General features: G+C 34.7%; 2 protein-coding genes and 1 long non-coding RNA gene across 3 annotated transcripts; 1 reads left to right on the top strand and 2 right to left on the bottom strand.

The window, feature by feature from the left end:
• Positions 1-827: 827 nt before the first annotated feature.
• Positions 828-5,371, bottom strand: SVR3 (elongation factor family protein). Its single transcript, XM_048085543.2, has 14 exons — positions 5,093-5,371; positions 4,621-4,730; positions 4,249-4,452; positions 3,667-3,843; positions 3,215-3,367; positions 3,042-3,131; positions 2,777-2,911; positions 2,585-2,701; positions 2,350-2,501; positions 2,174-2,258; positions 1,992-2,086; positions 1,730-1,895; positions 1,415-1,610; positions 828-1,279 (listed from the first exon to the last, which is right to left on the bottom strand). Exons 1-14 carry the CDS (start codon positions 5,301-5,303, stop codon positions 1,146-1,148), a joined length of 2,025 nt encoding a protein of 674 aa, XP_047941500.1. The 5' UTR covers positions 5,304-5,371; the 3' UTR covers positions 828-1,145.
• A 12,159-nt stretch (positions 5,372-17,530) lies between these two features.
• On the top strand, positions 17,531-19,920 carry LOC125190187 (remorin 4.1-like). Its single transcript, XM_048087407.2, has 2 exons — positions 17,531-18,325; positions 19,288-19,920. Exons 1-2 carry the CDS (start codon positions 17,705-17,707, stop codon positions 19,477-19,479), a joined length of 813 nt encoding a protein of 270 aa, XP_047943364.1. The 5' UTR covers positions 17,531-17,704; the 3' UTR covers positions 19,480-19,920.
• A 3,138-nt stretch (positions 19,921-23,058) lies between these two features.
• On the bottom strand, positions 23,059-24,875 carry LOC125186789 (uncharacterized). Its single transcript, XR_007170502.2, has 2 exons — positions 24,312-24,875; positions 23,059-23,186 (listed from the first exon to the last, which is right to left on the bottom strand). It is a non-coding gene; the product is annotated as an uncharacterized LOC125186789 (long non-coding RNA).
• Between the last annotated feature and the right edge of the window lie 808 nt (positions 24,876-25,683).

The raw sequence follows: 25,683 nt of genomic DNA, 5'->3' as shown, positions 1-25,683 counted from the left end.
CGTGTGATTCTGCGGTTATGACTTGGGTAGCAGTGCCAACCAAATGGATTAATTAATTAATTCATTAAAATCAGACAAATTATTTTTTATTACACAGGTTAATGTATACAGTATTAATTAATAATTCGATTACAACAACAAAAAACAACACGTTGTCGAATGTAATCAACAGTCAAAATAATATTTTAAAAAGGACAATTATTTAGAGACATAATGTTTTGCTATAACTGAAATTAATTTATAATTTTCTATTAATTTTTTACATTTGATTAATTATAAGGATTATAATAGAATTTTATATTTAAAATCAAATCTGTTCATCTAATAAGTTGAAGATCACAATAAGAAATGTTAGTAGGGTTTATTGTACATATTTTATTTTATTTCTATGCAAATCCAGAAAAAGAAATACTTGACCTCAAAATTTATTTTGTCTATTAAACAGCGAGCAGCATCATTAAAATTATTTATTTGTGGTATACATATGCAGTTCGCGCACACATTTTTGGGAAATATTTAATTTTACTTTTTGGAAGATTGGACTAAATAAGTACTCCATTTGGAAGGAACAAGTTTTCTTTGGCATATCACACGCATCATTTCTTTTTCTTTTTTTCTTTCTTGAATAAAAGTTAAAGAGAAGCTTCCTCAAAATAGTGGTAATAGATAATCTAGAATGAAGAATAGAATTTTCTGCTTTACAATAATTTTCTTCACCTTGAACATGTTTACAACTTTTCCTCTTGACTTGAATCTCCCATCTTAAAATTATTGACACTTCCCACCAAAACAATTTACAATAATGAAAAAGAAAATGAAAACAAGAATTCACACATAAAACTGTTTCTTTATGCAGTCAATTTCCTCAAATAATCCTAAACAATACCAGACAGAAACAATAATATTATACATGTAAAATTTATAGCTCTCTTCTGCTATTTCTATGTATTCAATCCACCTTATGAAGGTTCAAAAATATTTCCCTGTTTCGGATTACGAATATCAACCCTAAAAGCATCACGATCTTAGCCAGAGGGCGAAGGTTCGTTGCTTGACAAGGTAAACATACCAGGATGGCAGCTTCATCCGTGTGCAGATGAGAGCAGGCACACATATAATCCTAGCTCTTGTTCCTAGTGACATTTTCAACGAGATTTCTTCGTCATCTTAGGGTTCTTGCACATCCGGATGCTCAAGGGGGTTACTTCAACGAGTTCGTCTTCTTGAATGTATTCTATGCAGTCATCAAGACTGTATTCCATGGGCGAATCCAGAACCACTACGAGCATTAAACGAGAATTTAGAGCGAATTGTGGAGTTTATGACTACTTGTGTCATTGCATTCGTAACAAACAAAACTGGAAGAGAATAAACAGGACAGATAATGCTAGAAATGCTCGGTAAATTGACTCACCTGTTTGGTCTTTATTTGAACGGATGTTTGTGGCTGCTTTCTTCTTGCACACGTTCAAGGATAAGTCGCCTGGGCGCTGATGGATGCCGATTATCTGACCTTTGTACACATCAACTCCGGGTCCAATGAACATCTGGCCTCGGTCTTGTGAACTTGCAAGAGCGTAGGATGTACTCGTTCCATCCTCAAAAGCAACCTTAAAGAAGAAGAAGGGCGAGGTGAAGTGACTGTGGTTTCTTTGGGATGCTTCGCAAATAGGGACAAAGTAATCTCATGTAAGAAGATAACGAAAAGATAGTGAGGATTGGAAATTACCAAAGAACCCAGATCACGGGTACTGATATCACCGGCCCAAGAACCATATTCGTCAAATATTGTGTTCAGAACTGCTGTGCCTCGAGTTACAGTGAGAATTGAATTTCTCAGCCCGAGGAGGCCCCTCGTTGGTATCTTATATTTCATGAAGGTCGTGCCTTCCGACCTAATAAGAATACATTACACAGTCACTGGTTTGAGTTGTGGAATAGAATAAAATCGTCTTGAAAAGAAAAACAAAATTGAGGATAAAGGTCAGTACCCAGTTCCTTGCATATCGATCATATGTCCACGTCGTCTACCAAGAAGTTCCACTACGGGCCCCACATATTCTTCTGGTACCTCTACAATAGCAATCTGCATAAACCATTCATTGGAAATTTTCTCTTTGAATACAAGTAATAGGAGATATAGATATATTAATTTTTTAGCTCTTGGTATTACCTCAAACGGTTCCAACAACTTGTCATTCACTGTTTTGTTGATAACCTTGGGCGGACCCACCATGAACTCGTATCCTTCTCTACGCCTGGAGAAATTTTATACACATTTATATACACATAGATATACTGATATAAAATGTATAACACTAACACTTGTAATTTAGGCTCGATTCTTACATGTTCTCTATTAAAATTGTGATATGTAGAGTACCACGCCCGCTGACAATAAATGTATCAGAAGTTTCACCGTCTTCAACTTTCATTGCCAAATTCCGCTCAAGTTCACGGTATAGCCTATCTCGTAGGTTTCTACTGGTGACATACTTCCCCTACAGTCCACCAAAAAGGATGTTTCGATTCATTAGTAAACACTGTTTTCACTCATGACGGTTATAAATGTTCAGACATATACCTCACGGCCCACGAAAGGTGATACGTTGATTGAGAAAGCCATTCTCACTGTAGGTTCTTCGACCTTAATGGAGGGCAATGGCTTCCCCGTGGCTTTGTCTGCAATCGTCTCTCCAATCTGATTCGGTGAAAAATATTTGTCAGAACTAAAAATTATGCATCACGTGTCAGAGCGAGGATATACCGACCCTACCTGAATATCATCAATGCCACAAACAGCACAAATGTCGCCAGCCTCTACTAATTCTGTAGGAACTCGGAAGAACTTTTCATACACAAACAGCTCACTTACTCGACCAAACCTGCATTGATCTTCAGAGGTACAAATCTGAACAAAATAAAGATTTAAGCTAATGAGGTTTCATTTAATAATTGAAGCAAAGTACTGCAATGCTCCAGAATCATATATCAATCGAGTCGAGTAGATTTGGAGAGAAACCACAAATGTTTTAACTTACCCGCACATCCATTCCTTTCCGCAACATCCCAGCATGCAGACGACCAATTGCAATGCGCCCTTTATGTTCATCATATTCGATATTTGTAGCCTGACAATTAAAAAAATTCATAAACATTAAAATATGCATGATGCAAAAGAGTAAGTGAAATTGACATGTAGACCACTGCTTACAAGCATTTGAAGAGAACCATCTTTGGCAATTTGTGGTCCAGGTATGCATCGGACAATGGTCTCAAAAAGGGGTCCAAGGTCGTCAGATAAGTTTTCAGGAGAAAGCCCTGCCTGTCCTTTGAGGCCACTCGCATATATAACTTGGAAATCACACTGCCATCAAGAAAAAAAAACCACTAAACATTGCAGTAAGCAATAATCCGCGGTATCAATTTTTTCTCCAGTCAAGACTTTTGTTATTTGTATCTTAATACAAACAGGAACTCAAAACCTGGCATGCAGTCCAGCTCGTAAAAATATGATTAAAATAAAATTAAAACATGTTACATATATCCAGCCAATCATATAATAACCACCTATTAAAAAAAACTTCCAAGCACAATATGCAACTACATGATTTAAACAAGGAGTTCAAGATATATCGACTTATTAAAGATTTACAGCACAGTTACCTGTTCATCTGTTGCGTTCAGCTCAATAAACAATTCAAAAGTCGAATTTATGACAAAATCTGGACGAGCAGAGGGCCTGTCAATTTTATTGATGACAACAATGACCGAATGGCCAAATTCAAGAGCCTTCTTCAGGACAAATCTTGTCTGCGGCATTGGACCCTCAACAGAATCCACCTACAAATCGCAGCCACTACCACATTCAGCAGTATAATTTTCAGTGCAGAAAGCTTCAACTTTTAGGAATGGATGGAAAAATATAAGGAATGACAAAGGAACAACAAAATCATGGGGAATGCTGCCTGCTAAAAAGGGTGGGACTATTAGTGAATGAAAAAAAATAGCTCAAGTGGGAGATAAAAACATTAAATTGTAAAAGCAGTTAGGGTAAGTGGTGAAAGAGTAATGGAGATTATCCTACTTGGTTTCTTCATGTCACATTGTAGATCGTTTAGCAAATCGAAGGCAGCTAGACTAAATTGACATAAGATGATCTACACATTTTTAGATGAATAAATAAAGATCAACACAATACAAACAAATCGACAACGTAATCCAATATTGCAGAAAAGAACAAAGTACCACTAAAAGAACTCCTTCCACCATGTTAAGAATACGCTCCACTTCACCTCCAAAGTCAGAATGACCTGGAGTATCAATGATATTAATCTTCGTATCCTTATATGTAATAGATGTATTCTTGCTAAGAATCGTTATTCCCCTTTCACGCTCTAGATCGTTGGAATCCATTATCCTCTCCTGCATGAACTGGTTATCCCGAAAAACCTGCACAAACGCAAAGGAACGAACTTCCATGATTCCCCATTCACAAATACCTCCATGCCCGAGTCTCATACATAACTTAAGCTCGAAAAACAAATAAATACATATTTTGCAACATTTGACTGTAAATCACTAAACATTTTTCCTTAGCAAGACTCGAAGAGCACGTACCTTTGATTGCTTCAACATAGCATCAACCAGAGTAGTCTTCCCATGATCAACATGAGCAACAATTGCTATATTTCGAATGCCTTCTCTTCTTACTAACTGAAGCTTCTTCTCTGAATACAAACAACACTGTATTTAGAAACCTCACACACTCCCTGCGTCCCCTAAAAATAGAAATTCTTTCTATTTCTATCTCTCGTACTCTACCAATTTTGCATTAAAATTCGTCCCGTTTAAGAAGTTTCTATTTTTAGGGGTCGGATGGAGTATTACAAAAAAAAGTCAGGAAAAACACACTCCACAGTCCACATAGCATCAATCAACCTAAAAAGTAAAGCAAAAATAACATTTCCTTAAACCACACAAGCATATCATCACACTACACACACACTTACATACATAATAAATAGAAAACAGCGGAAAACGAGGAAATAAAGCGAGAGGTAATGATCACAATCAAAAGTAATAAGAGTACCGGTGGCAGCTTCAGAAACAGAGCATTTAACAGAATTCCGAAGAGGGGTTGTCAAAATCTTGAAATTCGCCTTAATAGATAAAGGGCCACCGAAAAATTGCCTTTTGAGCCAAGAAGGGGCATTGGTGGAGCTTCTTTTAACGGAATTGAAGTTGGTAGACGATAAGAGAATAGGTCTGGAAGTGGGGCGGGCACCAATAGCCATATCCATTGCTCGTCTCTCTCTATCTCTAAACTGGGGTGGAGTTTGAGAGATAGGAGGAGAGAGAAAAGAGGATTGGGCTATGGTGAATGATGAAGTATAAGTGAAAGGCTGTTATAATGCTTCGGCAATGCCAGTTTCAACATCGTCTTCAAGATAGAAGGGTTGCGGCTGCTCTTTTTTAATTATTTTATTTTATTTTCCTATTTTCGTCCCATGGTTAGGTTTCGGAACCATCAGTTTTGGTTTTAGAAATTTTCAAATGAAATCGAACCGCGATGGTGTTTCACGATTTTCAAGCGGTTTTTCACCGTTCCAAACCGCTAATATTTTGCGGTTTCGGTTCAATTTCATGGTTTTTTGGCAGTTTTTAGTGGTTTCGGTTCCAGAATTTTGGAACCTAAACTGGCACACCGTTCCAAAAATGACGATTTCGGTTTCATTTAAATCTCATGGTTCCGGTTTAGAATTGTAACTGCCAGATACGATTTCGCAGTCAACTGTCCGAACCGTAAGCCCTAGACATCTCTACCAATAATAGCAGACCTTTTTGGTTTGACATGGGGTAGAATAAGTTAGTGAAATGTAGAGTCCAACTTATATATGTTAGTTTTATAATAGAATGTGAGTGGAATAGGTTGATAGAATGTAGGACCTACTTATTATTTATGATAAAAGTAAAATATGACTTTTATTGTGAGATGCACGGAAGGAAAAAGAGGAACTTATTGTTATATTCATTTTTACTCGGCCCTGATTTTAAAATATTATTTAATTTTATGAAAAAAAATAAAGGAAGAAAGTGAGTGGCGTTATATTCATTTTTAGTACTACTTAGTTTTAGAACATTCATAGTGGATTGGTCTATCTTCGTTTCCTCATATTACGTCAATATTTTATTCATAGGTCTATTTTCCAGCAATGAAAGGGCCTATCTCAGGGCCTATCACACAGTCGTCTCATTTTCACATCAACATTATTTTTATATTTTATTTTTAATTGTTGGCATTAAATAAAATAGATAAAATAGTAAAAAAATAAATAATAGGGTATTGGTGTATAGGGGAGTGATCAATTGCTAACTAATTAGCAATCCCAAACTAAGACTAAATCTTAGCCATTAGATTAGAAGATCTAAGGGTTGAAATAATGCCACATGGATTATATGTTTTTGTTTAATTAAGAAAATTAATAAATAAAGTTAAAGGGTATCAATGTCAATTCTCTCTCATTAAAATCATCTTAAAACTTTAAATTTGCGTAACTCTCTCGATTTAAACTATTTTTTCGCAAAAAATATATCAAATTAAAGATAATTTTATAAGGATTCCAACGAGATTTCAATTGCATATGTTCCGACGACGTTCGGATGATGAAATTTGATATTTTTTATTTTAGTTTTCGTAAATGTTGATAACCAAATTTTTATCGACAAATACATCAAAAAATCTCAATAAAACTATGTAAAAATCTCAATAAATATGTGTTGATATTTTCTTGTACTAGTGTTGATATTCTTATGTCATATTGTTGATATTTGTAAAATATATTATGTTGATATAAAAAAACATTTACGAAAATTATCATATGATAACATAATGACGATATTACCCTTTTGTTGATATTTTGTCTACTATTTATTGAGATTCGTAAGATTTAATCTTATCCACTCATTTTAAAATCTAAGGGTGGAGATTTGGTCTTGATTTTGGATTATGATGCTATAAGCATTAGAATATGACCCTTGGTGTATATATAAAAAGTTTAAATATAACTTTTTAAAAAAATTAATTGATAGGGCCGCAATGGTGCGCCGATTGTGGCTAGAAGGTTTAAATATAACTTTTTTAAAAAATTAATTGATAGGGCCGCAATGGTGCGCTGATCGTGGCCCTATGAAGATTGGCCATGGCCACTCAATCGGCCCTTTAGGGTGAAGGGATGGGGGGCGATGATCGGCCCCTTTTTCATAATTTTCCGTAAATGGAAATGCTCATATTTTTATGGGATGGGCGGAAATGGAAAGTGCACGTATTTTTATGAGACTAACAAAAATGAAAAGTGTACATATTTTTATGCGACGGAGTGAGTAAATAAAACTAGGGCTCACATTCCACTAATTTTTTTCTACTCACTTTATTTTAGTAACAAAGTCAAACAATTTCTTAAAATTTGCACCGGTCAAATATGAAACATTTAATTGAGATTGGAGGAAGTACTATTATTGCTACTCTCTCCGTCTCTAAAAAGTATGAACTATTTTTTTATTAGTCCGTTGCTTAAAAAGTATGAACTTTCTAATTTTGAAATAGTTAAACAACACATTAACCATGCAGATCATTATGAAGGCAATTCTCTACTAACACTACATTTTGTTTCTCACTCTTTTACTTTATCAATTATAAATTAAAATTCTCCTCAAATTAAATATTTATAATTTTTAAAAATGAAGGGAGTATTAATAACCCTTTTTAATCTCTGGCGGCTAAAATTGATATGGGCTTGAATAAAGCCCATAATAGCAATAAGAGGGCTTCATCTGTCTTTCTGATTTGGTCTTCTGTTGGACATCAAAGTAAAATGATTGTACTATCGACTCTTAGGCTCGAAACACTCCATAAAACTAGTGATACGAATTAAGTATGTGCACGTACAACATATTGCTTCTACAAATATATCATGCGTGATAGAAATAAAATAAAATACTCCCGCCCTCCTAATTAAGTTTGAGGATTCTTTTGGACATGAAATAAAAAAATTGTAATTAAATAAATTAAATGAAGATAAAAATAAAATAAAAAGGAAATAACAAAATAAGAAAAATTATAAGAGAATAAAATAGAAAAATAAATAAAGTAAGAGTAATTAGATATTTTATTTTTTGCAAAAAAAATAATAATTCAACTTAGTTAAAAAATATTTCTCCTCTCTCTCTCTTACTTTTTCTCTTTCTATCTAGTAGTTTATATATTTTTCTCTACCTCTCTTACTTTATCAATTTTTCATCAAAACTCGTGTCATCTACAAATAAAACATTTTTTCCTGGATAGATAGAGTGACATGTGATATTAGAGATTTGAAAATTTGATAGCATTAGTTTATATATTTTTCTCTACCTCTCTTACTTTATCAATTTTTCATCAAAACTCGTGTCATCTACAAATAAAACATTTTTTCCTGGATAGATAGAGTGACATGTGATATTAGAGATTTGAAAATTTGATAGCATTAGTTTATATATTTTTCTCTACCTCTCTTACTTTATCAATTTTTCATCAAAACTCGTGTCATCTACAAATAAAACATTTTTTCCTGGATAGATAGAGTGACACGTGATATTAGAGATTTGAAAATTTGATAGCATTATAACAAAACATCGAATTCATTATCTACATTGCACTACATAATCATTTAAATAGTGAACTACAAAATTAGTCCATGAAGTAAGAGTTTATTTTACCAGTAGTCATTGACTTTAAAAATATCTTCAGTAGTCCCTAACCTAAAGATTTATTTTACCGGTGGTCCTTTTGCACTATTTTCACTCGAAATTGCCCCTAAAAGTGATCTAGGCATTTTTGTCTTTCCACCATTTTTACTTCTTAGAGGTGTTAGGGCATTGGCAATGGGGGCCGATAGCAAGAGCCTATCTATCGGCTCCCCCATCGGCTCTCTAAGGCTTCCATTGTGGAGCAAGGGCCGATGGCCACTCTTATGGGCTCCTCCCCAAAGACCGATAGATCGGCCAAGCCGATCTCCTATTTTTCTATTTTTTTTGTTTTTATTTATTTTTTATCTCATATATATGCTCTATTCCCCACTAATTATTCACATTCATCCCATTTCATTTTATCCCACTCTACATTTTACTTCTCTCTAGTCACAATATTTTCAATATATTTATCAATATCTTTTGTTTGTTTTTATCCATAATATTTTTAAATGTAGGATATTTTATTTAATGAAATTTGTTTATTATTGAGTTGTCTTTATTTCTTGTTATTTTATATCATTTTATTTCACACTAAATTAAAAGTGAAAAATATAAAATAGTGATGATGTGGAAATGAGATGGGCTCTCATTGCAGGGAAATAGGCTCTGGAATGAGCCTGTTGACGTGATATGAAAAAATAGAGATAAACTCTGAGATGGGCTCCAGAGATAGACTCTTATTGTGACTGCCCTTAGCATTAATGTTGTTTTGCATGATGTCATCTCCTTTTGAAATTGTGTTGCGATTCTAAGTTTATAGTGTGAAATTTTAATTAATTTCAAATTATTTATTTAAAAGATTGAGTAATTAATAATAGTACTATAAATTTGTATAGCAAAAATTGAGTAATTTGCATGATGTCATCTCCTTTTAATACTACCTCCTCACCTCAATTCCATGATTCCATCACCCCCTACTTCAAATTTGTGATCTCCAGCTCCTTCCATATATAATCATTGATTCGAAAAAACTTGTTCAGCATTCGATACACCATTTTGTTCTTATCCCATGTGTAAGTTAAATACTCTCCACTCTCCCTCTTATCTTATGTGTGATTTTTGAGCTCTCTCTCCGGCCTTCCTCGTCCGATTTCAACATTCACTTCCTTTTCTTATTATAATACTCCATCCTTCTGTAAATAAAAGACACATTTTTACTTGGTATGTATCTTAAGACAATTGTCTGACCTTATAAAATATGAGTGAAAAAATTAGTAAAATATTATCTCATTTACATATAGGATCATGTTAAGATGATAACTATCTTAATGTGATAACTTACCGAGTCATTAAAGTAGTTTTTCAATGCATTTCTTTTGAGTTCCATCACTCTATTTTCAGGTTCTGACTCCGTCACTTTGTCGTGTTTTCATATTACTAAGATGAATTTCAAACTAAAATTACTTTAAATTACTTACCATATTTTGTGAAAGTTCCGATCAACAAATACTCGCTTCTTTCTATTTTAATAAATAAGTCAACTAAAGGTGATAGTTCAGATGTTGACCATTGAAAATAAAATTTTGAACTACTAGTACTATATAAGATTTGAAAAATAATACTACAAACAATTTATACTAATTCAGAACAAGGCGTACAATAAAGTGTAAAATGAAAAGGAAAACCCCATCATTTGATATAAAGTGAAAAAGAAAATATGCCCTGAATATTTTACTTGAAAGAAGATAATGAAATCTTTGTGCATGCATCACTCAATTTTTGAATAGATTTTCTTTCACTATTCACATCATTTTCACTAACCCCGTTCCAATAAAATGGCAAACACCTGTATCATATTTTTATTTTTCTAAAATTTTAAAATATCAAAGTGGACACATGTCCTACTCCACTTTCAGACTATATTGTCACACTTCCATAACCATTACATCAATAAAAGAAAATAGTGCACAATATTCTAGCCAATGACAATGTTTTTTCCAATTTAATGTCATAGTAGTAGTATATATATTACAAGAAGTCGATCGATAAGTAAATACTACTGTGACATAAGATTAGACCACTATATTTTATGGAAACTTTATTTTATGAGATTTGGGTTGAGATTTTATCCACCTATCAAGAAACTCGTTTTAATTCATGTAACCACAAACTGTCGATAATGGCATCTTAGTGTCATTGTAGAGATAATCTCCTTGTAACTTTAAAGTGATGTATTATATATTATTTTTATGACTAGATTACATATATGCAATAATCATAATGCATGTAACTAATTATATAAATGAACCATGTATGCAATAATACAAAGACTAACTAATCTCACCACTCTTTCAAATATTCTACTTGGTATATGATCTGACTAAGGTTTGATGATTAGCGTGAGCAATAATATTCTACCAAACTTGTTGCTAATGACATCATTCGAGTTTGATTTACGATTCATTTCTCGTATTTAAGATTCTAATATTCATTAATTAATTTAAGCTTATTACTAACTTTAATTAATTAATATATTTTTCAATAATGGTCTAATTTTGAGGCATTATTTATTATAGTACTATAATAAATTCATGTTGATCAAGCTTTTAATCATAAATTATATTCTCATAACAAATGTAGAGGATATTATAATCAACTCGAGCTTTCCCGATGTATGAATCAATGCAATACCAATGTAAGCATCCCAAAGATTTTAATTAATTACTAATGCTCAATGAACTACAATTTTTTTGGTTACGAAAACTCCACGTTTTTATAAGTTTAATAATCATATAAATAATTAATACTCCCTCCCGTCTTGTAGAAATAGGCCCTTTAGGGTTGACACGGGTTTTAATTTATAAGTGGTAAAAAGTATTAAAGAAGGAGAAAAAGTAGTTGAAATTGTATAGTGGGTGGTAGGACCATAAATGATAAAATAAAAGAAAATAAGTAAAAAGGTTACTATAAATGGATATGGACTATTTCTATCTGACGGATGAAAAATGAAATATGACCTATTTCTATGGGACGGAGGGAGTAGTATGTTCAATGACATATACAAAGATTAAAAAAAAAAAAATAGTTTTTGAGATTTCATCTTTCATTAATCATCCATATGAAGGTACTCTAACACATGGGTAGGGAAAGGAACCCTATGTTGCTTTTCCAAAACATAAGTTTCACAAAAGGGCTACTTAATTTTGAAATCCAACTCACTCAAAATTTCAGAGTTTTTCAAAGTTTTAAACCCTTCTGACTTATGTGTCCAAGTCTATTATGCCACAATAAAGTCTTATCAATTTTGACTAGATTTACAATGTGATCATAACTAGTTAGAGACTTAGCAGTACACACATACAGATTACACTTCTTGACAGCTTTAAACAAGCACAACACACCCTTACAGATCTTCATAACACCATGCCCCTCATTTACCTTCAAAACCCTCAGATTCAAGACAAGAGCAGGAAAGCAAGGTATAGCTCAGATCAGACACATATCTCACATTGTTCAAAGTCAACAGGAAACCATTCTCAAACTTCAAAAGCACAGTACCAATGCCAAGAATTTTACACTTCTAGTCATTAGCCATAGACACAAAAGCATTTTCCACAGGTTTGAGACAAGTAAAAGCATCTTTGAAATGAGAGATGTGAAAGGTGCATCTTGAATCAATTAGCTAGTCATACTTGGTAAAAAAGCACTCAGAGGTAGAATTTACAGAAAACAAGTCATGGTTCATGAAACAAACACCATCAGAACCATCATCCTAGCTAGATTTGCAACAGACTCGAGTTGATTGTTATTATTGTGGCTCTTACCTTTCTTTGGCCTTGTACATTCATTTTTATAATCACCCACTTCTCCACACTTAAAACATTTCCTTCTAGCTTTCGGATCTTTACTTTTAGATCTAGATCTGCCTCTGCCTTGCTGTTTACCATTCCCATTAGAATTTTTGTCATCCCCTCTAGATTTAGACCTTCCTCTAAATTAAGAGCCTTAGTTTAAGAAGATTTATAGTCAGAGTTTTCTTTAATTTCCATTTCCTTTTATTTTAAGGAACTGGTTATAAGGTCCAGAGAGGCGATGTCCCTACCATACTTAATGGTTGTCTTTACATCACTATAAGTATAAGGGATAACATTCATGAGGATTATGCTGGTATACTCATCAATAGTTTTGTCCCCAGACCTTATAATGTCTTGGACAAGTTTTTGAAATTAGTCAATATTATCATCTATGTCTTGGATGACATTGAGGTTTCAGTATACAGAGTATCCAGCTTAGTCCACATTTCACAGGCTGATTCAATGGACCCAACCTTCCTAATCACTGAATCATAAAGGTTGAGTATTATAGTAGACCTCGCTAATTCATTCATCTCATCCACTTTCTCAGCAGACTCAGTATCAGGGATAGTCCCTTCAACAGCTTTGAAAAGCATCCACTGAATCAAAACACACTTGATTTTCTATTTCCAAATCACAAAATCATTTTTCACATTAAAAGGGATAATGCCAATTGGCTGAGTCATTTTTGAAAAGATTTTAACACACACAAAAGAACTCAACACACACAAGGCACAACAAGTAACCCTACTTACACAGAAAGTGGACTTAAACACAACACAATCAAAGAGTTCACTTAGAACAGATATACACATGGATTTTTCATGCACAAACTCACATATGCAATTACAGCAGGGACACATACACAGAAAACAAACTCAAAGTGATCCCAGATACACTTATCAAGTCCAGAAAGAGTTCCTCCCTATCTGTCATGTGTATCCCGACAAGAGGATTTCCCAGTTCGCAATCACCCAATGTATGACGGCACAAGGGGTCACTCAAGGCGGTTAAGGCACAAAGTGGACAGGTAATTCACTCAAGACACAAAGTCAAGGCTCTGAGATACACACTTTGAGAAACAGAGACATAGCAGAACACGCAACGGAAGCAAGAAAGACTGTAAGCACCAAGATAATGCAGAAAACAAGAGCACAGAAAACCTAAACCGCGGCCAGTGGTACTACCAGCATCAAAACCCAAACCTAGAGCTAGGAAAGCAGTTAAGGAGAGGTCTCGCCAATTTACCAGAGCGAATACCCTTTGTTAAGGCGTATCCGACTTACCTGAGAGCCTATACCGGAGGCTTGAGCTTTACTCTAAAGAGCCCACCTCCTTTAAATTTGCGACCCGGTGTGCCAAGGTGATCCCCCCGTGACTCTGATACCACTGTAGGGAGCAGACCACCATGGATTCACTAATTTCCGGGACCTCTTTTGTATTACCCCGCTACTAAGATGGCTAATCTCAGAAGGAACGAGCCAAATACAAAGAAGGAATCAAGATTACAAGTAATTTAAGAACAAAATATGCAAATAGGAAACCCTAGCTACAAGTCAGTCTTCCACTAGACTGAACACCAAGCTCCATCTGATTGATCCCGTAGGATCTTAATGAAAGCAGTACAAGAAACACAAGGCCAAAAGCATCAGGATATGGCTCAGGTCGCAATAACGACTACACCCGGCCAAGGATCTCCTCACAACTTCAACAAACAGTCACAAGAGAAGCACCATTGAACTAGTGGTCAGAAACCTCAGTCTCACCGACTACCGCCAACAATAGCCTACTCAACACACGGATCAACACGAATCGCTTGGATCTCTGATTCACAACACAAGAACTCTCAAGTACATCTCCAATTACAACCGGATCAAACACCACAGTCAGATCTAACCCTATGTCTGAGAAGGAAACCAAAGAAGTTGCCTCACTCAAGATCTAAACCGAGGAATCTCTCTAAAACCGAGAATCAGAAGATCGGAGAAGATGACCGGCGAACAACCGCCAGAGAACAAGAGAGAAAAGGCAGAGCGTATCGCGAGAAAGAGAGAGAGAGAGTATCAGTTGAATGAGAGAGAAGAGAAAGAAGTGGTGTACATAACACACAAAACAAACAAGCTTCTCATCCAACGACTGAGGCCCATGATCCGCGTGGAGGTGCTATGTGGCGGCCATCGAGGACACCAGGTAAGTGACGAGCCAGTCAAGCAATGGGCTGCCATCACCAAGACTTTGGGCCTTAACATTAATTAAATCAGGCCAACCCAATTCAATTAATATACTCCCTCTGTCCGCCATTAGGAGTCTCATTTATAGGCGGCACAGATTTTAAGAAATGTTAAGAAAAGTTAGTGGAATAGGAGTCTCACTTGTATATATTAGTCTTAAATAAAATGTGAGTGGAATGAGTTAGTAGAAGGTGAGACTCTATTACCATTTATAGTAAAAGTGAATCAGGACTCCTTTTCGCGGACAGACTAAAATGGAAAAACGAGACTCCTATTCGCAGACAGAGAGAATATAAGTTCAACACCAAAAATGGTTCACATAATATTCAACCGTTACCACATAACTTTCGTTATGAAAATAAAAAAACATTAAGATGAAAAAAAAATTGAAATTAGCTTTCAAATGAAATGAAAATCGTTCTTCTCTCTAATCTAAATCTCTATCGCACAAATGAGTGAATGTCTCGCATATCAATCGACTCTCTAATCCTTTTCACAACACTAAGCAAGTTAGTTGCGAATATGTATTGAAAAACATGTAAAAATAGATAGATTTTACATGCAGTACAAGCTGTTATTTTAAAGTAAAATTCATAAAAATAATTGGAATCACTAAGATAAGTGCCCCATATAATTGGCTGATATGATTAGCTAATTCATTGATTTTTATTCAAGTGTCACAATCACAATCCTCACTACGAAATGGGCAAAATTTTAAAATTTGCATCTATGAGACGTGGGCGTCCCAGCAACCTATTCGCATAACCCTCTCTCACCGTACACGTGTCGCCGAGCAAATGGATAGATCTGGTGGGACCCACAATCAGCCACTGGTAACCCGCCAAGTTTTATGGATTAAAAATTTTGATTTGTTGCTAAGAGCGCGCCGCGTGTATAGACTGTGACTAATCCACCACTAATCACCTAATCCAATGGGTCCCACCAAAATTACAAACGACCGACAATCCAAAAGATAAAGGTGAGTGCGATATATTTGCTCTCATGCCCCTTTACTTTTTAAAAATATCCACTTTCGCCACAATTTGTGAGTGTGTTTTCTTTTGCTTTTTTGCTTTTGCATTTTTTTTCTTGAATTAGTTTTGTCTTTTTTCTTTCTCTCGAATATTTGATCTTTATGTTCTCATAATCAAGTAAATATCGATGACTTGTTGCTAGGGAGTAGGGTCCACTTCTGAATTAGATTGATTTGTTAGGAAAAATACATTTCAGTCCTTGGCTCCTTGCATGAATCATTTTATTTTACTGTATTAGGTTTTCTTCTAATTTTCGGTCCATCAGGATCTTGTACCATTGTATTTTGTTTTATTAAATCTTTATACAATTTTTTAGTTCACCAAGTCTTTATACTGATGCATTTTGATTTAAGAAATTTTTATACTTTTATTTTTAATTTGGTTAGATCTTTATTTATTAAACTTTATAATTTAATTGATTTTTCTAGGGTTAGTAAAAAGAATTTCACTAATTTCTTTTTAAATTAATCCAGTTGCAATATGACTCAAGAAAATCAATGAAAAATAAAAATTTATTTATATTGCCAGTTATATATCAACTTATAAATTTTTTATTTTGTTAATAATTTTTAACGCAATATTGCAACTGGATTAATTTTAGACAAGGAAAATTTAAAAACTAAATAAATCATACAAGAAAAGTTAATTAATTATGAAGCCCGTTAATTAACTATCCAACCAAGTTGAAAATAAAAGGTAAGAACCTTTTAAATTAAAATCCATTAGTTTGACAACTTAATGAAGCAAAAAAATTATAAATTGATGTAATAAACCAAAAATTTGTAGAAGGATCTAGTAAAACAAAAAGTATTGTTACAAAGACCTCTAGATGTGATTTGCCGATTTATTATGTTAGATATGAATATATTGTTAACCTTGCCAACTAACAAAAGTGCAAGTCTTTGAGTTAAAATACACAATTTTTATTTAGATTATATTAGTGTACGATTAGTTCATGTTAAAGGGTTATTTGCATGTAAAAATTATAAACTTTCACCAAATTATAGTTTCACAAGTTAAAATTTGTCTATAAATTATTAAATTATTAATTGGTTTATTTCGTTATTAAATTAATAATTTCTTTTAATTTTGCAACCAATCAAACTTTTAACAATATCATAGTTTGATCACTACTTAATGTGATATGTGGCATCATCAAATGTCAACAAAAATAGCCAAATAACATTGTATCACACTAGATTAAATAATTTCATTTGTTGAAGAAATATTATGAATTATACTAAGTTATATTCGTACCAAAATTTTGATTGGCGAAAAAATTAGAATAAATCAATAATTATAGACAGATTTTAAGGGCGGTATGAAAAAGTAGAATTTGACGAAATGTACTCCACAAAAAAATTATTTTTAGATATCAACGATTGTCAATAAAATAACTTACTTACATATTAGCAACTCCTTCACGTAAAATGTACTCCACAAAAACTTTATCTTTTGTGTTTATTAAAATCTACCGCTAAGTACAATCTTCGATCGACAAAAGATTTCTTAGTTAAACTGTTTAAATATGATGAGATTAGGTAAAACTTTTAGCCAATGATCTATTTAAAATATTCAGAAAAATCTTGGAATATGGGCAATTAACGAATAAAGAGAAAGTGCAGGGACCAATAAAGAAAAAAACAAGCAAAATAAAAAAGTTGTTGGCATTAAGAAGAACGAACTCTTCCACAATATCCAAATTCAAGTGTTGAAGAAAAGAGAGCAATCAATTCCAAAAACGTAGTATCAATTTGCATGCATGTGTGGCTCATATCCTCCACTTTTTTTCTTTGATTAAAGATGATTAGTGAATCCATCACCAAAAATAAGTGACGCACAAAAAAGAGTACTAGAGATGTCGAGCGATCAAAGAGTTTTGACCCTAGCAAACACCTTCCAAGACGGAGACGGAGACGAAGACGGCGGAGGCTCCCCGGCCGTCAGGGACATCCATGCCCTGACGCCGCCCCGCGCCCCACGCCTCCGGCTCCGCGAGGCGTGGGAGACGGGTAGTCACAGGTCATCCTCCCTCTCAGTAGCGTCAAACGCTACTGAGGGCGGGGGCGAGAACTTCACCAGCATGAGCAGGGAGTTCAACGCCCTTGTTGTAGCTGGGGCCACCATCAATGGGCCCACTCAGCCCGAGTCGGGCCCATTGGGCAGGATTAGGGAGGAGGGGAATTTCCAAGTGGAGACAAACCCCTTGGCGATTGTGCCGGATATTGGCACGCTGGATCCTGTGCAATCGCCAAGGGGTGAGTCTAGCGGCGACAGACATGCGCCTGTCGCTGCCAGCGCAGGTGGAGAGATGTCGGTGCATCGGGTGAAGAAAGAGGAGGCGGAGTCGAAGATTTATGCTTGGCAAAATGCCAAGGTTGCGAAGATTAATAACCGGTTCAAGCGTGAGGAAGCCATAATCAATGGATGGGAAGGTGAGCAAGTGCAGAAGGCCACTTCTTGGATGAAGAAAGTTGAGGTATATTCTTTTTCACTGAAAATTTGCTTTAAAAAAATTCTAGCATAGTTTTTTGGCTTAGCTTGAAATATCTACGGGTGTGTTCTTTGGAAAATCGAAAATTAATAACGCCAGACATGGGAAAATCAAGGTTTTTAGGGATGATCTTGATTAGATTGACTACAGTATTAGTTAGAGACATCTGTGATTGTTTATTGTTTTCTACTAATTAATGATGGCTGTTTCTTTTACTAGTTAGGTGAAATTAAGAAGTCACATTTATTTTCTTGTTTTAGTAAGAGGCTATAAAAGTAGTTAACTTTCTTATCCCTTCTTTCACTAGAACTCTCGGTCAAAACGATATGTCTATAATTGCTTTCTTTCTTGGGAAAAAGATAAGTAGTAATTATAAATGATCATATTTCACTCAAAAGCATGTTGAAATATACTCTCTCTCAAATAGGCTACGGTCTACCTGGATAACATTACTAAGTTGTGATGCGAAATTAGTAAAATATGTAAGAGGAATAGATAAAGTGGGTAAAATAGAACATAGAAAGAGCAAATGTGAATAAAGGGAGATCAAAAGTGAGTAATAAATTGAGAATAACTTTGAATATTTAGTACTCCATGAGATTAGTGGATAGACAAAAATGAAAAGATGAAATAATATTTTGTAAACACATGTAGTATTAATTTAATTTATAGTCTTCTAATGTAGATACAGGTTGGCAATTGGTGAACAGTGAATTGTATTGAAATTTAACAACTGCTACTATTTTTCAAGCTTTGGTAGAGTTTTCATCAATTTGTGAGTACTAGTAAGCTTGTTTAGTTAAAATTTAGATGTCCAAATTTTTACTACTTTTTTACATGAACAAAAAAAACTATATCGATTTATCATGCAGTATTATAATTGAAGAAGCATACATACAAATCCAATCCATCTCCCTTGATTTCAAGTAGTGTAACTAAAATTGCAGAGGAAATTGGAGGAGAAAAGAGCAAAAGCACAAGAGAAAATGCAGAATGAGATTGCAAAAGCACACAGAAAAGCAGAGGAAAGAAGAGCTTCTGCTGAGGCCAAGAGAGGCACCAAAGTGGCCAGAATTCTTGAAATAGCAAACTTGATGAGGGCCGTTGGTCGGCCGCCCGTCAAGCGCTCCTTCTTCTGAAGTGGCACGGCACCACCACCAGCTATGTAATATGTAAATATAGTTTGCAGTCAGTGTACATTATAAAACAAGAAGAAAAACAAGTTTGGTTGGTTATACTTATTACTATAGACATGATGTTGAAGAGGATTTTAAACCCCCTCAGTTTTGAACCTTATAGGGGTGTTTTAATCCTAGTTGCAAGAATTGCTACAAAATTGTAGCAATGTGAGTGTTGTGTTTGTGTTAGTTTTTTGTTATGAGAGACTGATTGGCATGTCTTTTGTTGACAAAATATTGTGTCTAAGCATTTTCTATGCTGTTTTGGAATTTTCAGATTAGTTTTCACCAGTTGCCATCATAAAATGGCATTTTTATTTGGAATTGTTACTGTAATGTACTACTCCAGATGTATTACATCTTGGGATTTCACGCAGTGGAAGTTGTATGGTTCTTACATCATTGATAATTTGATAGTACTATAATGTATTGTTATGTATAGTTTGGTAAGTGATTCTTTCCTTTTTTCTTTCACGTGGTTGTGCTATGATCTTGTGTTTTGTGGCTTTGGTCGGTTGTGAGGTGGTGCTTCATGTTCTTGCTCTCCCTTTTTCTTCGTTTGCTATTTGTTGTGTCGTCTTGCTTGTTCTTTGTTTGTATCGTAGTTGTTGCTTGGATTGGATTATAGTATCTGTTTTGATTATGTTTTGGCTCGTCTCTTCAAGAAGGGCTTTGAGGTGTCTCGGTACTTCTAGAAATAGGTGTCTCAATACTTCCACAAAGGGTATCGACATTTGGCAGAGGTGAACGGTCCGATTCAAGAGTGGAATTGTAAGAAAAGTGGCAGGTGGGGGTCGACATCGATGTGCGAAGATTGAACCCTAAATAAGATAGCCAAACCAGCTAAGGTTTGACAACCAAAATTAAACGTTGAGTGGGTGTTCAATGTGTAATTTTGGCTAATCAACGTGTAATTTATTAATTGACGTGTACTTTCAGCTACCGCGTTGATATTTCCACTGTTGAAAATTATGTGTGGGGCATTTTATACCTAAAAATGAAATGATGACTACTAAATAGTAATGACCTAGACAGTGGAACATCTTTGAGGAAACGCCTAAACGATGGGACAAAATCGACCATTTACGCTTAAAGTGAAAAAAGCCGATTCTTCACTTTCTTTCACTTCTAATGATTCCGTCCCTTTTGAAATTGTGTCCTATATCTGACATTATATGCAGCCGAGAGCGGTGACATAGGAGGTGAGGTCATTGCCGGAAGGGCTTCCGATAAACACTTTAGCCTATTCACCGGGAAAGCTTTTCTCCCATTTCCCACGTCCACTATCATGCTTCCTCAATTTTTATAGATTTATCGAATTTTTTTGCCTTAGTGAGTGTTAACCAGTTGAATATATGAACTCGTAACTAGTCCTACTCTACTGACATACTACTATATACTCCCTCTGTCCCATTAAAAATGCAACGTTTTCCTTTTTTGGTTGTCCCATTAAAAATGAAACGTTTCCTTAAATGGAAACAACTCTATCTCTACTTTTTCATCTCTCTTACTTTACTCTCTCTTCATTAACTCACAAAACAACACTACATAAAATCTCGTGCCGATTCTCAAATGTTGCATTTTAAGTGGGACGGAGGGAGTATATCGATCTCTACTTATCTCAATCAGTCACCAAACCAATTGCCTCAGCCTTAAATAAAAGTGTTAATATCATGACGTTCTTCAATTCCCTATCCTTGAGGGCATGCAAACTCATTTACATAAACGTCAATTTATTAATCCTTAAATATATTCGCAGCCTTGTTTAGATTTGGAGTACTGCGGATTGAAACAACACAATTTTCTCCACTCATCCATCTATATCTATAGGATCTCAAATAATAATAACTAACATAAATTCTTAATCATTGAATTTAGAGATTTACTAGTTAAAATAATATAAAGTGATTAATATTTTAAATTAAAAATTATTAAATTTATTGAAGGTAACAATGTCCATTTTGATAGTATATGGTAATTAAAACTAATCACTTTTCTTTCTCTAAAACATCATCTCAATACTTTAAATTCACATAAACTCTCTGGATTTAAGTTAGGAGTATTTTTTTGCAAAAACATAGTAGTATTAAATTAAAGGTAATTTTAACGAGATTCTAATCGCATATGTTCGAATGATGAAATTCAATAATTTTGTTTTGAATTTTCATATATTTTGATAAACATTTTAATATCAACATATTCATCATAATATGTTAACATAATGCATGTACAATATCAATATAATTGTGTTAATATACATGTATTTGTGTTGATATTTTTAACGTACTATGTTGACATCACAAAACTCATGAAAATTACTATATTCTTACGAGTTGACAATTTTATCCATTTGTTGATATTTTGTATAGTAGGAGTACTACCTTTAACCTTTTCCCTTCCTTTTAAGATCTAATGGTCATTGATTAATCTTGATAATGCACTAGAGTATTATTTGCATTTTAACGATGACTACATCTATATATCACCACATAACCAACCAAACATGGAGTATATCTTAATTTAAAGAATATTAGTGATATAAAAAGAGTCGCGAATTCGCAACTCCAAAACAGGATCTACGTCACACAATTCTTTATAGGACAGAATGTTAGCATGCTATTATTACACTCTTTGACGCCTACATTTATAAAATAGTGATAAGAAGATGATAGAATTTTCCCAACATTAAATGTATGTTTGAATTCTAGTGATAGTGAGAGTGAGAGTGAGAGATGAGAATTTTTTTTCTTCATAATCCAAAAATGAAGGTTGAGCAGTCTCTCTAATGTTCCAGAACTTTGCTACCATTATTCTTTTAGTCTGGAGAAGGGATACAAACCCACCCCACAAGTAAACCTCCTTGATCACATAATTAATAGACAAGCCTTGGGCAATAGGCTCGACCTAGAAGAGAACAATGGTATCGAGTTTATAACTTTCAATCACCATCCACTCCACCCATAGGTCGCATGAGCACCTTCTGTTGCACACTCAATGTCCCACATCGATTGTGAGAGCAACTTGTATGGGGTTCATAGATCAAATTGAGATGAGTTTTCGTGCTTTTGTTTTCAATTAATTATTGGGAGTGACCACTCTCCTTTGCTACTCTGGTGTTGTCTTTAGGGTGTTTGACAAAACTTGTTGTTACCACCATGAACTCATTTTTTCTTCTCTGATGAGGCTTGGACATAATGCTACTCTACACATTCATATATGTTGACCATTTAGTGTAGTACACTACTTGCATTAAAATATGTAGTTCTTTGATGGGTGAGTGTTTGCCTATCAAATGGAAGTGGATGATAGTTTCACAACTTCAACCTAACTAGTAGTAATTGAATGTATAGAAAATTCCACATTCTTGCAATTTGCAGAGAGAATTATTTACCACTTATAAACATATGGTACAACAAAAACCATTAGCATCAGATGCCACAATCCCAAAAATGTGTAGGCATTTTATAGGCCTAAAGATGATTCTCTTTAATAATTCACGATCGCAGAATGTAAAGCAAGAAATAGCACACTTCTTAATCCTAAACACAAATATCTTTCTTTATTCCAATATACCAAATCAAAAGGTTAATATAAGTACTAAGATTAGTGCATTGCTCTTGCACTCGGGGATTCCTATGTTGATCCTGCTTCATGTTAAACTAATTTATCTGTACCAATTCCCATAAATCATGGATCAAGAAATAGTGTTGACCACTTTCAAAAAACAAAACGCGATAAAGCTTGTCTAGGCCATAAAAGGAGGAATCTAAGAAAGGGAAGCAACAAAAACTACATAATTTTACTATCTTTTTTATAGTGATTTTAGCAGCACTTTCTCAAAGTGTGTGCATGACCTGACCTTAATCATTTCTAAATCTAAGGATTTTATATTTTCATGTCTCATTTTGCAACATTTAAGCTATATGCCTACTTATGAATATTCATAATCATCACTTCTATTATTTGGCACTCTTTCCTTATTCAATTAGTTTCCTAACTGTCAAAATTTAAACTATTTCAACAAAAGTTAACATAAGACACTTATAAAATCCATCTCTATTGTTATTCTTAAATCTTGATTAGCTTCTTATCCAATAGTAAAGGTAAACAACAATCTATCTTCCCACTCCCCAATCACCTAAAGATGACAATTTTTCCATCACCACCAAATCTTCATTGGGTTCTGGTGATGTTTCACTAAAGAAACACACTACAAGCATAAAAACAGCATTACAGGATAGGCCAATGCCATCAAACATCTTTTGCAGTAAAGAAATTATGACTGCTCTTCCACCTAATTCAAAAATGGTTTCTCTATGCAAAAATAATCAATGCCTAATTGCAAGTGAAATGGCCCACCAAATTCAGCTGCAAGTTTTTATATCCTCTTCAGCAGCCACCTATCTTGTTACTAATAATTTAACTTGTCTATATCTCTCTCTCTCTGCTATTATTTGATCATCATCATCATATCTCATTCTCCAAATCTCACCACCCTGTTTTATCACCACACTCTTCTGCTTCACTCAAACCTTCCACAAACCTCTTATTTTTAATACTCCAAATCCATAAGTTGTTGCTCAATATGCTGGGAAATTCAGTGAATTTAAGCACATTTTGGGGAAATTTATGAGATTTGCTCACTATCTATTGTAGTTTAGTCTCTTAATTGGCTTCATGCTAAACTAAAGTGCTTATAAATTATACTAATTCTCAGAAAAAAAAAACAGGTAATACAGTAAACAAGAAGAAAATCTGAAATTGAATCGTCCAATCGAAAATGAGGAAGATACCTTCTATAGGAGCAAGAGCAGCAATGGCGGTTGCGGAATTCGATTCACAATCACACATATCCCCACCGCCGCCGCCTGTATCGCATCCGGAGAGATGCGACGCCAAAAATTGCCCGTGGTAACCGTACTCGAGCTCCAAGGAATTCAAGGCGAACACGGCGCTGGTCATCGCCGTCCTCTTCTGCGCGCTGGCTTTCAACGCCGGCATCCGCTACATCGTGCGCCTGTATTGCGGAGAACGGCGCGGCGGAGGAGGTTCGAGGTCTGAGCTACGCGGAGGGGATGAAGCTGGGCGGGGAGGAGACGGAGTGCATAATCTGTTTGGGTGATTTCGCGGTAGGGGAGAAGATCGGAGTTCTGGATAAATGCAAGCATGGATTCCACCTCAATTGCATTCAGAGATGGCTCATTTCGCACTCCTCCTTGTTGGATATTTTTAGTATAATTTGATTAACTTGATCGATCGGTATTATCATAACGATACATCATATAAGTATGGAGGATGCGGAGTGCACACTTATTTGAATTCGTTATGATGTTAGGGGCGAAGCCCCTGAACAGATTAACGGGGTCCGGAGGCAGCGCCCCCGGATAGCGGGGTCCAAGGGGCAGAGCCCCTAGCTGCTTGGAAATTTTTTATTTCTGACGAAGTTGCTGTATAAGACTTTCATCCGAAAATATAATTTCGGAAAAGTAAAAGGACCAATTTGCAATTTCGAAAACCTTTAAAATTCTGTTATTTTCGGTTAGAAAATGAACAGACGCGTCTGTTCATGCTTATAAACCGATCCGATCGTTATTTATGGTTCTGATCATCTTCAACAATTATCATTCGAAAAAGTTCAAAACAATCTTCTGAATTTTATCCGATCGAATAGTTTGGTACTTTGGTAGAACCGCCAAATTGATTTGATCTGAAAGTGTTTATCACGACTTTCTGATATCCGTTTTTGTGTTCTATATATTGAATCTCCCCAACACTCCTGCCCTACCTGCAGAACCAATTGCTCCTCCCCTTCGCCTCCATGAAATTTATCCAAACTGGAGTTCCTAGTTCACTGTTTTTTCCCTTTCTTCTCTTCATTTTTCTTTTCTTTTTCTTTTCTATATTTCTCTATTTTGTTTATTTCAATTTGAAATACGTAAACCACTTGTGTAATGCATAATTTTTAATTATACTCGTATAAGGTTATACTCTCGAGGGTATTAAATGGCCCAAACTTACCAATTTGAAGATAAACCTCTTTAATTAAATTGTAGTACTAGTAAATAGATATTCAATTCCATCGTCCAACCAATTAAAATACTCTCTCTGTCACGGAAAAATATACATTTTGAAATGACACATAGGTTTATTGAACAATTACTAAAA

Source organism: Salvia hispanica, chromosome 5 (genome assembly GCF_029641045.1).
Source record: "Salvia hispanica isolate PSC_SH4W2 chromosome 5, Shi_PSC_v1, whole genome shotgun sequence".
NCBI classification, from domain to species: domain Eukaryota; kingdom Viridiplantae; phylum Streptophyta; class Magnoliopsida; order Lamiales; family Lamiaceae; genus Salvia; species Salvia hispanica.
This window is presented reverse-complemented; position numbering and strand designations above follow the sequence as displayed.

What these genes read in the sequence shown, in the direction of transcription:
- SVR3 (XM_048085543.2), bottom strand. Translation starts at nt 5,303, where the DNA reads ATGGATATGGCTATTGGTGCCCGCCCCACTTCCAGACCTATTCTCTTA. An exon ending in TGGAAGGAGTTCTTTTAGTG is followed by an intron (nt 3,844 to 4,248) that starts GTACTTTGTTCT and finishes TGCGATTTGTAG; the next exon opens with GTGGATTCTGTTGAGGGTCC. An exon ending in ATCGATATGCAAGGAACTGG is followed by an intron (nt 1,896 to 1,991) that starts GTACTGACCTTT and finishes TATTCTTATTAG; the next exon opens with GTCGGAAGGCACGACCTTCA.
- LOC125190187 (XM_048087407.2), top strand. Translation starts at nt 17,705, where the DNA reads ATGTCGAGCGATCAAAGAGTTTTGACCCTAGCAAACACCTTCCAAGAC. An exon ending in CTTGGATGAAGAAAGTTGAG is followed by an intron (nt 18,326 to 19,287) that starts GTATATTCTTTT and finishes CTAAAATTGCAG; the next exon opens with AGGAAATTGGAGGAGAAAAG.